The following is a 13,874-nucleotide window of genomic DNA, read 5'->3' on the forward strand; positions in this document are numbered from 1 at the left end:
CATACAGAAGGAGGGTGGATTTGAAGGGAGAATTCTCCATCACTGTTCAGGCTCACAGACGCACCCTTCTTCTCATTACTTCACAGCACTGACAGCACCCTGTCCATTCTAGTGTGTTCCGGAGCACTGACAGTGCCCGGTTCATTGCAGTGTCTCACAGTACTGACACAGCACCCGTTTCATTATTCCACATCACTGACACAGCACCCCTGTTCATTCTAGAGTGTTCCACAGCACTGACAAAGCATCTTGTTCATTCTAGAGTGCATCACATCACTGACACAGCACCCTGTTCATTCTGGAGTGTTCCACAGCACTGACACACCATCCTTTTCAATCCAGTGCATGTCAAACCACCTGCTTGCACTGCTTCAAGACTAAATTTAGTCTCTAATTTAAAGACAGCTTTAAGTTCCCTAGCCCAACCCGTATAAAAACACAACAATATCTGATGCGGAGGACAGGCCATACAGCCCATCTCGGTCCATCTTTTACCTGTAATTTGGAGAGCATCCAGCACTGCATCGACGCTGGCCTCGTACAGCCCAAGGATTTTTTGCTTCTCTTTAAACATGACCTGCTTCTCCTCCTCTTCTTCTACCTGGTGAGCCGTTCCATTCATTAAAACTCTCTACGGGGGGCGGGGCCCTGATGCTATCAGAGCAACAATGCTTTCGTGTGCGCCGCAAGGCAATAGACAGCCGTCACTCAGGGCGTACGCGCCATGTCCGTCGCCCCGGAGACGACCGCGTTGGGAAGGCAGCGAGGAGCGGAACCCCCGCCGCCGAGCGTTCCGTCTCTTGACATGGCTATCCTACAGTCGTGTATAGCAGCGAACAATGCTTTCGTGTGCTCGACATGGGTACATGAATTATCCTTTTATCTTTCGTGGGTTCTGCAAATGAGTCCGTATTTTCCCAAATAAGAAAAGAAGGTTTGAGTAAGCAGCGAAATGCTGGCTGCCACTGTTTGTGTGTGTTTTGGCTATTCTCACAGTGGGCCTGTTATTATCCACATTGCTCTTTGTATTTTACACTCTGTGTGTGCTACCGGACATGTGGCATCAACATATGCAAATCTTTATCTTTGGGTTGGAACGTTATTTCCTAAATTAAATGAAGTTGTCACGAAATGCATGTGCTATCTGTGTGTGTGTGTGTGTGTGTGCATCCACTGATGGGCCATTAACTAAAACATTTCCTTTATTCCTCTCTGATCTGCTGATTGTGCTTTGTTCTCATCTACGGCCAAACCTGCAGCATAGACTGATTCTGGGTCAGATCTGATGCAATAAGAGCTTCTAACGCTGGTATTAATAAACACGAGGGATTTTAACCGATGGCTGCTAACATGGAAGATCTACTGGGAGATGGCCATGGGGTGAACGTGTTAAAAATTCCCCTGCACAGTCGGGCAGAAGGCCAGAGACTGCGTAGTCTCTCCAGGGAATGGGTCTGACCGGCTTGAAGTTGAAAGTGTGATGCATTCGCCTTCCTGCCACTTTAGACACATGTCCAAACCGCTATTTATGGAAAAGCGGGGTAACAGGCCGGGTCATGTGATCACATTCTTTTACATACATATTGCCTGGATCTGCCTACTGGGAAATTCTAAGGCACTTCAATTCAATCTGAACTCAATGCACTTCAAACAATGAAATTACCAGAAAGCAATTTATTTCAGATGACTTGTCTATGATGTTTTTTTTTTTGTTTTTTGTTTTTTTGATTTAGTCGTTCTTTGCAGAGTGAGTTTGGTCATCTCTGAAATACATGTAGAAAAAATAGATACATTTAAGAATAAAATAAAAATATGAGTGATAAGACTCATTTCTGACCTGAAATTTAATGGAAATTTAATGGCACTCTGGTCAGATTGAATCTTGCCAACAGGTTTTTTTTTCCCACCTCCATATGTTTTAACAACAGGAAGCTGTCTACTCTCATGTAAGAAACCCAGCCAATCATTATAAAAAAGGGACCTTCCTCATCAGGGTGACATTTGTATTCATGCATTTCCTTTAATATAGCTGGAGTCTTATTAAAGTTATTCAGGCTCTGTTATGCATCTGCCACTGTAATCTTAGAGACTCCAGGAACATCGCTGCCATGAGTGATGAGAGAACATGACTGCAGTTGCCATGGTGAATTTCATGACCGTTACCACGGTAAAGTTCATGACTGTGGCAGCACGCCCCACAATAAAGTTGCGGACCATGAGTGCAGTTACCACGGTAAAGTTATAGACAATAACCTCAGTTGCCACAGTGAATTTCATAACCATGATTGCACACATCATGGTAAAGTTGTGGACCGTGACCTCAGTAACCATGGTGACATCTGCACTCACCACTGTGAAGTTCATGACCTTGAGGATCCATATGGTCAAGGCCAGGTTGACGATCATGGTGACCAGCAGCAGCAGGACGAAGAAGTAGAGGCAGCGCTTCCTCCAGCCGTATATGCCCACCGGGTAGGCCTGAGCGCAGGCCGGCCGCTGCAGGTGGTTGGGCTGGGCCGCCAGCATGTACTGCTCCTGGGTCATCTGCAGGAGAGGGCAGAGGGAGCAGAGCAATTTAATCCACAAAAGAGTCAAGACTGAGAGAGGAGGCAGGGGGGTGGGGGGGGGGGGAGAAGGGGAGGTGGAATTGCCCTATCCCATCCATTTTTCCGGAGGCTTCCTTCTAGCTTTGTTTTGTTTTGCTTTGTTTTGTTTTTCTGCTTGTCGGCTTCCCCGAGCAACAGTTTCTTACCGATGCAAATGAGGTATGAAAATAAAGGCTATTTCTAGGAGATTATGATAATATAGTACCTGATATGGATGTCGTATTTTGCTTATTTAATCACTGGTCATTATCATATGAATGCAGTAATTTTTAGAGACTTTGGTTTAATGTAAATTCATGCTAAAAAAAGAGAGCAGTTGTGTATTTTGCTGATAAGAGCAGAAGATGATGTCGGGACCACAGACTAAAAACCGTTCACAGGTTTTCCACTCACAGGTCCTGGCCCTGATGATCAAGGCTCTTCCTGATATACTGAACAGCTGGAGAAACGAGCTGTTCAATTCGAGCTCTGACCGAAGAGGTCGGCGTTATTGTGGCCCGAGGACCTCTCTCGTGTTGTAAACATGAGGAAGCGGATTTGAATCCTCGCCTTCCCGAGTCCCTGCCAATCACAGACTGACAAGCTCCCCGGCTCCACGTTCAAGGAAAAATTCACCCGAAAACGTGCATTTACCCTTTGCAGACAACAACATAAACACCCAGAACATGACATATGCAATACCTACTCTTTTGGTGAAGAAACACTGAACATTCCAGAACCTTCCGTGCCAAGGTAAGATGTGGAAAAAAAAAACCCTGCTGAGCAGGGGATGTGTTAAAGAACAGAAGATTCACCTTTCAGGCAACCAGTCCTAAATAGGTTAGTAGTTTAGTCTGTGGGTCTATGGGGTTGTGGTTTCATACCAAGAACCCAACATTCTAGCAACCTATTTCAAATGAGTGACCTAATCCATAACATAACATAACAATCAAACCCATTCTTATACAGGATTTGACCAGGAATGTATCTCTCTTTGTATCAGTAATATTATCAGTAATACTCTGTTAAAATGGAACAAGGTCTTCAAATTCTATAAGTCTCTGATCACATTTCATTCATCATCTCCTAACCTGCCGAAATTCATCTTTCTTCTAACAGGCTTAGGGGCCCCTGTAAATCCTCCACGGTCCACACGTACTGTACGACACTTAAATACTTTGAAGGATATATTTAGTTGTGCCGTGTTACTCTGTTCCAGAAGAACAGGCTCAGTTTTCTACTGAAAGCTACACTTTCTTTGCTAGTTTCCGAGGCTCTGTTTGGCCCTTCGCGCTTGTGGAGTTCCCTGACGGCCTCGTTTGCCTGCTCAGCTGTTGAGTGGCTTCTTTTACAACCGCTCTCTGAATAGAAAGCCCATTTTTTAAATTCACACATAGCAAATTGATGGGTTATAATTTCAACACTCTCCCAATCACATCAGCGTGGGTGAGTTATTTGAAGAAGGTGGGTGTCTCAGAAGACTGGATTATTATTTGTAAAAACATTTTATCTTCTTCAAAAAAAATCTGGCATGCCACATAATCCATTTTAAATTGACAGACTGATTTTAGAAAATCCACTCAGAAGATTCCAAATAAAATTAATAAACGGCCCTGTCTGTGGGCATTGTACATTGGGAGATACTGGTTCCTCAAGCAATCTGGGACTGTCACAGTCAGCGATTGCCATGTTTTTGGAGTTATGTGGCAGCCATATTTAGCAAAATGTTGGAGATGAATGTTTCACTATCTCCTGAGATACACATCCTGGAAAATGACTCTAAACTGAGTTTACCCTCCTGATATCTCTTCTAGCAGGACTAACCCTGAAAATAAAACCACATTGAAGGGCAGGATGGAACCTTTGAAGGTCTCTGCAGTTTGGATGAGTCACGTCTTTGATATTATTCTCTTTGAGAACACCACACCACAACTTCACTGTGCTCTAACATAGCTTATATTCAAACCCAAACACAGGGTTGGGGTTGAACAGTGTGTACTTTCTCCTTTCTCCTTCTGGTAGGGAAGGGGGCTTCATAACAGAAAGTAACAGAAACAAATGATTCACAAAACATGCGCCTTCGCATTGAGCCTGGGAACCAGGGATGCTGCTCTGTGATTGGAGGTCTCCATTGCTATATACTGACCGCATCAGAATATACCAATCCAGGTAACTGAAGGGTATCCAACAGCTTCCGTGATTTGTGTCTTCGAACTGCCGTTAAACAGAACGCAGGTAGGAATCAGTTTCCCGCCGACCAGGTGTTTGGCCTCAGCGGCTGGAGGTGCCGGCGGTTTCAGCGTTTGCTATGCTCGGCACGAATCCCCCCCCTTCAGAAACCAGCTGTCCGTCAGTCAAAATCAACTCAGCCCTCGTTTCAAAGGGGAATATCACAGAGCGTGTCCAGGACAACGTGTCAAGAGTAATCTGCGAAGTGACCTGATTGATCAGGAAGGCCCAGAGCTAACGCTAACAATAATGCTAACGCTACACAAGCATGACGTGTCCTCAGAGAGCAGATCAGTGTAACTTTAGACACAGCTCGCACAGAGCAATGCCTGGGCTGATTACTGATTAATCAACCTCAGCTGTGCACGCCTGTTAGGCTGCTGTCCATGGTCCTGAAGACCCCCCCCCAGGCAGCAGGATGCCCTCTCTGCTCCTCCCTCTCCCTCTATCAGCATCACAGGAGAGCAACTGAAGCAGGTTAGAGGGGGGGGGGGGTTTGCAGCGATTTCATCACAGAAAAATTGCACTTTGGGGACCTCGGACTCATTACCTCTGGGGTTGACCTGATGTGCAGAGCGCCTCCTTCAAACAGTGAACCCTGAAAGCAATCATCTTCAGAATACTCAAAGCAAAATGCAGCTCTTTGAAAACGCAGGTTGTGTTATCACATCGTCAAAAAAAAAAAAAGCAGTCGGCCTGTTCTAAGCGTTCACATACAGTGCAGTGTGTAAGTGCTTCTACAGTGATAAAATTGTTTGATGTTTGTCTCTGTACTCCAGTACATTAGATTTGAAATAAATGAAACAATGAATATGAGGTTAAAGTGCAGACTGACAGCTTTGGTTTGAGGTTATTTACATTCACATTGGGAGATTTGTGTCGGAATTTCAGCACTTTTCACACACAGCTCGCCCACCACCCCCCATTTTAGGGGAACAAAAATAATTGGATAAATATACATAATCTTAAAATTAGCACTCGGTTGCGAATCCTTTGCATGATGACTGCCTGAAGTCTGCGACCCATAGACAGCACCACATGTTGTGTCTTCCCTTGGTTTCCTTTCAAATGTAATGTGCTGGAGTACAGAACCAAAACAAAACAATTCACCTTAGTATTCACTGTCACTGTCCACTTACTTACGTACTGCACTGTGCAGACTTTATTTAGTGTGAACTAAAGTGTTCCATTCATCTGTCCAGGAGCTTTGACTGTTCAAGACGGCGGCTTTAACTTGAAGAGGGTCTTATAACATGCAGTACTTTCAAACTATACGCCACTATACAAGGAGCATCTTCGATTGTCAGGTGGAATCAAGTTCGGCAGCGGCAGGACGTCTTCAGGCAATCAATCCTCACCGATACTGCTTTAATTTTCGCAATATGACATTCCTGAATGTCAACATGTACTCCGAGTTGTATTAACAAATCGATACCCTTTTAAAGGTCACCTCGGCGGTTAAAGTGATTTAACAGCGCCGGAGCGACGTCGCGGATTTGCGTTAATTAAATGTTGACATTAACGGAAAAAGGGAGCCGCGCGCACCGGCTCCTGCGAAGGCGCGTCACTTAGCGGCCCTGACTGACGGCTCCCCCCCGCACACCCCCTTACGTAAGCCCTCCCGCGCGGACGGCGTATGAATCATCCCCGCTCTTCGTTTGGAGACAGTCGGGGCCTCGTGATACCTGCTTGCCTAACGCGCGGTCAAGGGCACCTTATTCTGTTTTTAGAAGGGGGAGGGGGGGGGGGTAACAGAAGAAAAGAGCAATTCTTCGCCATGGTTATTTCAGGAAATACGTCTATTTGGAAAATGAGTTCAATGGAAGAAAAGGATTGGAAATACATGTACACAATTCTTTTGGCCACAGGCTTCAACAGACTGAACCTGCATCAGCCCGAAGCGGTATCTCAATGTTACGTTCGTCTGAGCACCGATTCTGTCGCGCGTATACATAACCGGAGTGAGTCTTATTTTTATCCCTCTCTCTCTCTCTCTCTGAGCTGAAGGCGAAATCCTCGAAAAATCCGGACTCAGGGAAAGCGTAGTCTGCTATTTCGATATCGTCGTATGGAAGACGCGCATCCAGACCACAGCAGGGACTGTGAGCTGCGTGACGCTAGCTGGGTTTCCGACCAAACGCTAACGCCGTGCAGCGTTCCCGCTCAGTGAGAGAGCCCCTTTAATATGGGTTCACGGCTGCGGTAATTCGGGTGAGTACGTAAGAGCCCCCTCGCCCGTTCTCCGTTTCGGTTTCCCGGCCAGATGGCGGTCGCCCGTTCGGGCTCTCGCCGCCGAACGCGCGAAAGTGAAATCCCGCGCTGAGGAGAGACGGATCCCAGAGCGCTTAAAGCCTGAGCCACGCGAGCTCCCATGATTCCACGCGAGAGCCGCTGCTTTCAGATGCCTGGGAATTTACTCCAGCATTGTAATCTTCAAAACCCCCCCGCCATCCTCAATTCGCTTCCATAACGGTTTTCCGAGACTTCCATCCCATGCAATCCACCAAGACACCCATGTAGAGACATCCCTGCATTCATTTCATTAACTTTATTAATCCGCTACTTTGGGGATAACCCCCCCAAGTCTGGCAACCCTGATAGGTCCTCCCAGCCAATACATTGTGAGCCCATCAGCCTTTGCAACCAGTGGATAAATGTGGATTGTCCAGGTGGCACTGTTTAAACACCTGTGATGTGGTGCCAATATCAGGTGAATCGTGGGATGCACTCTCACAGGTGCAGAAGAGAGGGTGGATTATTTGGGTGGTGAAGAGGTCAGCCTGGAGGGGAGAAACAAGCCAGGGAAGATGGGAGAGGGAGAAAGAAGGAGAATTTCAGTCTCTCATTCAGTTCGGGGAGATGAAAGTGTTTAGGGTGTTTTGGAAGCCACGCTCAGACGCGCTCATATTTTAGGAGAGACCCGCGAACGGCTTCAATTGAGTAGTTTCATAACAGGCATTGATCACTGCAGTACAAGCGCTGGCAAAGGAAATTACAGCCACAATGCATAAATACAGCCAGCAGGGCAGGTGGATTGGGGGGGAGGGGGGAGGGGGGTTTCACAAATTCGTTCCGCTGACATAAAAGTAATTTGGATCGGGTATCGCGGCGCTGAACCCCTGTTCTGGCACGGCCTCTCCGCGAAAGCAAATCTCTGCACGGCTTTGCCACCTGTGAAATCCATGTAGAGCGCAGAACTGTCGGCTCTGTTGTGAAGGTGCCCGTTTTTCTTTTTTTTTGGGGAAAGCTAGGCCTCATCCCAGCCACGTCCTCGCTCATAGTATCAGGAGGCTGCGGACGAGTTCTCATCTGGAGCACGGTGCTCGAGCGGCGAAGACGTGCGTCAGAGGAGCGATCCCATTGGTCGCCCGACAGCAGACAAACCGTCGAACCAGAGGAGCCCCCCCCCCCCCCTTGTGCGGCGAGGCGGGGGCAACCGAAAGCTGGGTGGGGGTTCGTGCTGCGTCCAATCCCGCACTTCCGTTCGGGGCTGCTAGCCACCGTTGGTACTTGCGTGGTCGGAATTTTGAAAGCAAGCACGCTAGCAGGATGTGCCATTCGACAGCACCTGAAAGCGCTCTTTTTGAAACTAGAGCCGGACACACTTCCCAAGTCATAATGAGAGAGAAGATGAGGTTTTCACCCGGGGTAGTCACACTGACTGACCTAGCAGACAAATAGCCCCCCCCCCCCTCTCCCTATTCATGTTCTTCTTTCATCTGTTTAGTTCTTGTTTCATCTGTTTCGCGCCTTCTTCGTCCGGGGTCTCACTCAGAGCGCTTATGCCGTTAAACGCTCTCTGCCGAATCGAGTCGGCTTAAGTGGCATCGCCCACGGCAATGGCGGCACTCTGGGATTTGAACCGGCTCCCGGTCTTTCAGCTGCCACAGCTAGAAATCCCCCTAAATCCCTTTTAACCAAAAACTGGCAGTCCAAACACAATCAAGCCACGGGAAATAGCCGAGGCCAGCGGACTAATGCCTCGACCACGGCCTTCGCTCCCCCGCCTGGCTGAAGCTAAACAGGGCCGGGTTGCACTTGGACGGGTACGGACACCTGGGCCAGTGTAGCTGCTGCTGGAGACGGTTCTGGTGGGCTAGCGGAGGGCAGCCATTGTAGTCATTAAAGGCACTTATCACAAAGTGTAGGTAATTCTCCAGCGTCCCCGAGGCCAAACGTCAAATTCTGGCTTTCACAGTCGGACGTCTACATCTCTGTGTTCTTCGCTAAACGAATCTTAGCTGATGTGTCGGTGTTTCTGCCGCAGAATGGCTGCCGTCCTGCACCCAGGTTGGGGCGGCATGTTTGTGGTGGTTGACATAATGCCCCCCCCCCCCCCCCTTTTACTTTACTCTCCTTTGAAATCCTGTGATGAAATGCACAATTTATAAATGATTAGTAGTAGTAGTAGTAGTAGTAGTAGTAGTAGTAGCAGTCCTAGTAGTAGTAGGATTAGTAGTAGCAGCAGCAGTAGAAGGAGTTGTAGTAGTATAGTAATAATAGCAGCAGCAGTAGGAGTAGCAGTAACAGTATAGTAACAGTAATAATAGTAGTAGTAGTGGTAGCAGTAGTAGTAGTAGAAGCAGTAGTAGTATCAATAATAGCAGTAGTAGTAGCAGCAGCAGTAGTAATAGTAGTAATATAGCAGCAGTAGCAGTAGTAGTAGTAATAGTAGCAGTAGTATTAGCATTATTATTATGATGAGATATAGCGGGGGCTGGCTCAGTCTCTTTTTTTGGCAGCGGTCCTCACTGCCCTTCTGGCTGAGTGGAGAGGACCCAGCGGAGCGCGGCCCCGGACCAGACGTGTGCCAGAGCGCAGAGGGACGCTGGGCCGCGCCGGCGGCCCTCAGACAGAGCGATGACCCGCCCCCGGCGCAGAGCCCCGGCCCAATCAAGCGCGCCGTAATTTAAGAGATTTAGTTGACACGCGAGCTCCCCGTAATGGATGCTGGAAACCGAGGCGCCCCCCCTGCTCACCCCAAAAAAATGCAGCCACCCTCCCGATGACTCCCGGGGCACCAGCTCTTAAATCAAAACCCTGGGCGTGAAAATGATCACCATTTTATACTCAGAGGTTCCCCCCCCCACCCCCCCACCACATGTTAGAGAAAGTGGGGGAGGGCGTGGGAAGCAATTGTCCTCACTGCCAAGATTGCTCGGTCTGAGTTCCATTTTTTTTTTTTAAACGTATGTACTTATTTTTGCTCAGGTGATCCTCCTGGGCCTCAGGAAGGCCCCAGTGCCGGCTTATTTCCAGCGTAATGTATGCGCTGACTGGGAGCCAGAACTGTGGAAGTTAATTAGAATGTAATTTAGAGCTGTGGAGCCCGAGCGCGGCGGGGGGGGTGGTCCCCGGCAAACAGTTCAGGAGGTCGGAGCTTTGGCTAAATTAGCCACCCGGGACACCCTTCCACCACTCCCACCCCCCTGCGGGGGGATCCCGGGGATTTTACATCGAAACTCTCGCTCGCCTCGTCGCCCCAAACATCGCGTACGGGAGGGCCTCACGAGGACCCTGGGCTGCGCGTGCTACGCTCGCCGCTGCGGAACTCTCCACTCTGCACCCGTGCAAAAACGCACGAACGTTCCACAAAAACAGAGGCACGGGACGCTGGGTTCCTACAGACCGCTGGCGTCCTCGACCAGGAGACATTGTACGCAGTGAAATGTTCAGTGGTAATTCAACTGCTAACAGACAACATTGCGTCCCACGTTCCAGAGTTGTGTGTTAAGAGCTGAATTAACACTGTTAGAGCTGAGTTAAGGGCACTGTGCAGGACCTCAGGGCAATACGATGGAATGTGGAGTACCAACTGAATGTATAATACATATTGTATATGTACCATGTGTTGTGTGATTGCTAGTGAATGCATATTGTCTACTGTGGTGGTTCCCAGTTCATCCCTAATTTGGCACACTTGATTCTAGTAACTAAGCAGCTCAATGAGATCTTTAGCTCTTGAAAGTGGTGTGCTTTGTTAGGGTTGCGTTACAAACCTAAAAGACGGTAGATCTCCCAGAACAGGGTTGTGGATACCACTGGTCTACTGTGTTGGCACGGTCTGTATGTATTCCGATGCCCTTTTTTCTCCCACTATGACTACTGAGTGTATGCTTGTGCTGCTGGCTGCAACCAGGCAACCAAAAAACAAACCTAGTGCCATCATCCTGTTCAAAAGCTGAACGGCCTTTATAAACAGGGACTGACTACAACAACGATCTCTGTGCCAAATGTACAAAATCCAGGGAGAGACAGAGGCGATACAGTTTCCAGAATAGCTTTTCAACTTCCGATTAAATGTGTTTTTTTTTTTTTTATATATATAAGTCAAAGTTCAACAACAACGGATAGATAAAACACCTGACAGCCAGAAAAAACACCCTGCACTTTCGGTATAAAAACCAGGTGATTTAGTTCCGCCTTTCTGGAAAAGGCCAGATGTATGGATTTCCAATTCCCGGCCCTGAATGAGTGGTAAATAATCGTTCCAAGTATTTCTACAGACAAGGCCTGCCCTGTACCCACTTGGCACAGCACGGCAGTATTTCTCCAATCTCTTTATCCTATCCAACGTCCATAACCGCAATTAAGTCTGCCCACGTATTGATGACCTTGAATGGACCCTTCATCTCCAAGGCCAAAAAAATTTTCAAATGATGACAAGGGGAGCGGGGGGTGGGCCCGGGTTCAGATCTAATCGCTTTAGAGATGGGGTGGGGGGGGGAGGGCGGGCAGAGCTCTAATCTGAAAGAGGACAAATCGATGGGGACAGTGTTGCGTTGGGGGGGGGGGGGATCTGGCTCAACGCCATGGGAACGACTGACCCAGGATTCCGTCCTCAAAAGGCAGCTTTTCCACATCTCCTGCATTCAATCCAAACATTCCGCTAATATAATGAAAGAATCCTGCAACCCACTTTAATACAGCCAGATTTTAGCCAAGTCAGCTAAATCTAGTACATTACCATCCTCAGTGGTCCACCTGCACAGAAAAATGTCTAGTGTTTAAAAAAATTCTTACTGAGTACATATGGCCCCAGTTGGACTCTGGACTGTGTGCACTGAATTAACACTGGTCATTTTACTGTGTGGCCACAGCCAATCAAAAATCTGCATTCTGCCGAATGGTCTCTCACGCTTATAATTCCAACCTCTTTTACTCGCCTCATTACTCACACAGGGTGTTTTCATTTTTCACGATGAGTGGATGAAGGAGGAGATAAACCACAACACAGGCAGCCAGCCTCGACGAGCGCTTGAACTTTAATTCTATTTCAGTCTCTGGATCACGGATCTTTGGGCAAGACAGCACATTCGCAGCAAGCTTTTAAATTAACTCGAGAGGAATGAAATTATGCAAGAGTCGTGCCGTGTGTCTTTCCTCGCTCGGTTTATGTTCACGTGGTGAACGCGATGCCTAAAAGCGCATGTTGTTGTTTTTTTTTTGCAATTTCACAGATCTCCAGGTCTGTAAATTTGCCAGCCGTCGTCACGGACGCCATTTCGCTGCGCCGCCCGATGTCGGGCACGCTTTCGCACAGTCATCTCCCGCGACCCGTAAAAAAAAAAAAATGTTTTTTAAAAAGGTGAAAATGAATACAGTAACGGGGGCGCGCCTCCGCGTCAGTTTCTCCAATTCTCACCGTTTTCGACTCGGCAGGTTTGTGACCCGCAGAGGTGGGACTTCCCCATTACGTTTTACAAGTGACCTGAATCACACCGAGCCCGGCACTCATTTTCAGCTCTGAAAGATTTAGAGCCTCCCTAATGAGAGCGGAAACTTACCCTCTCCCGCACCTCACCTTCGGAATAACAGCCCAATTTATACTTTCAGACCAGACATCTAAGACCCAGCGTGCCCCCTCGCTATACCTGCCTGGAGACTGAACCCGCCCTCCTACGGCAGAACACACCGCGTAACAAGCGTGGACCCACATCCCGATAAGAGTGGGTTTCAGTCCGCCCTTCGTTACGCTCGTTAAATTATTTATTTATCTTTTCTTTTTTTATATATAATAAAATCAATATGGATGAGTTATCCCAGAGCTGATGGACTGGGTCAAAAGCTATTTTTTTTTCCTAGCAATTTCTCACGCAGTATGCTGGCCTGTGGAAGTGGTGGGGAGGGTTTCAGACACGCCCACCGAGCTCTCCATCAAAGAGCCGAATTCCCAGGACAACGCGACAGCCGCACACAAGCCGGATCCTTTCACGGTAATCCCAAACGGCCTGCGGTTCCCCACATGGCTTCAACATTCAATCCAGGCGGCGGAAAAGCATGAAAACAAGCTTCTTCTTCTTTTTTTTTTTACTCTAGGTATTATACACTGGCATTGTGCCGTTGTGTATGTGCAGCCAGATTTGTACCGGAAGGCACTGGTTTGAATGGGGACCTAAAAATAAGCACTTAATCTTGACCCGCTTCTGTAAATACACGGCTGCGTGAATACATATTACATTAAAAATGTGATGCAGTGTATTTTTCTCTATGAGAAAGGCTGTTAAAGAATGAAATGGTGTAACTATGCCACAATTCAGCACAGCTCCACATTCCTACAATGTACAGTACAGAATGTCGACCAATCCAACATCATAGAAATGCGTCTTGTTCTACAGGAGGCCCAGATTAACTCTAATACAGCCAGGCTACAGACATGCACACGACGGACCCAGCACAGAAGAGGACCGACAGGTTCACAAGAAGACAAGCATAGAAGATTTCATTTAGTCATGTGCCTCGTCCGCAGTCCAACAGGACTTTGGGGACTGTAAATAGATGATGTACTGAAAACTATTGAGTTTGCATCAGGGCCCCTAGCACACATCGCTTAACACCTACTTTCTAACTAAAATTAAAATAAATTTTAAAAAAAACTGTTTCTGTCCACGCTTTGTTGTGACATCACAAGTTAATTACCCTCGCATTTGATTGCCTCCCTAAGGAAATATGCTGGAGAATGAATACAGTATCCAGCCTGAGCAGCAAAAAATTACCCCTTACCTTTTCACTTCAATGGCAACAAAATTACCTTCAAAAGTTCAGCACAACAGCCTCCAT

General features: G+C 47.5%; 1 protein-coding gene across 1 annotated transcript in view; it reads right to left on the reverse strand.

Moving 5' to 3' along the window:
• The window catches only part of LOC135254592 (zeta-sarcoglycan-like), a 163,776-nt gene that overhangs the window by 64,449 nt on the left and 85,453 nt on the right, over window positions 1–13,874 (reverse strand). Inside the window, exon 2 of the mRNA XM_064334881.1 lies at window positions 2,350–2,544. Within this exon, the coding sequence (XP_064190951.1) occupies window positions 2,350–2,544 (195 nt within the window). The remainder of the gene's footprint in view (window positions 1–2,349; window positions 2,545–13,874) is intronic.

This window comes from Anguilla rostrata, chromosome 5 (genome assembly GCF_018555375.3).
Source record: "Anguilla rostrata isolate EN2019 chromosome 5, ASM1855537v3, whole genome shotgun sequence".
Classification (NCBI taxonomy): Eukaryota; Metazoa; Chordata; class Actinopteri; order Anguilliformes; family Anguillidae; genus Anguilla; species Anguilla rostrata.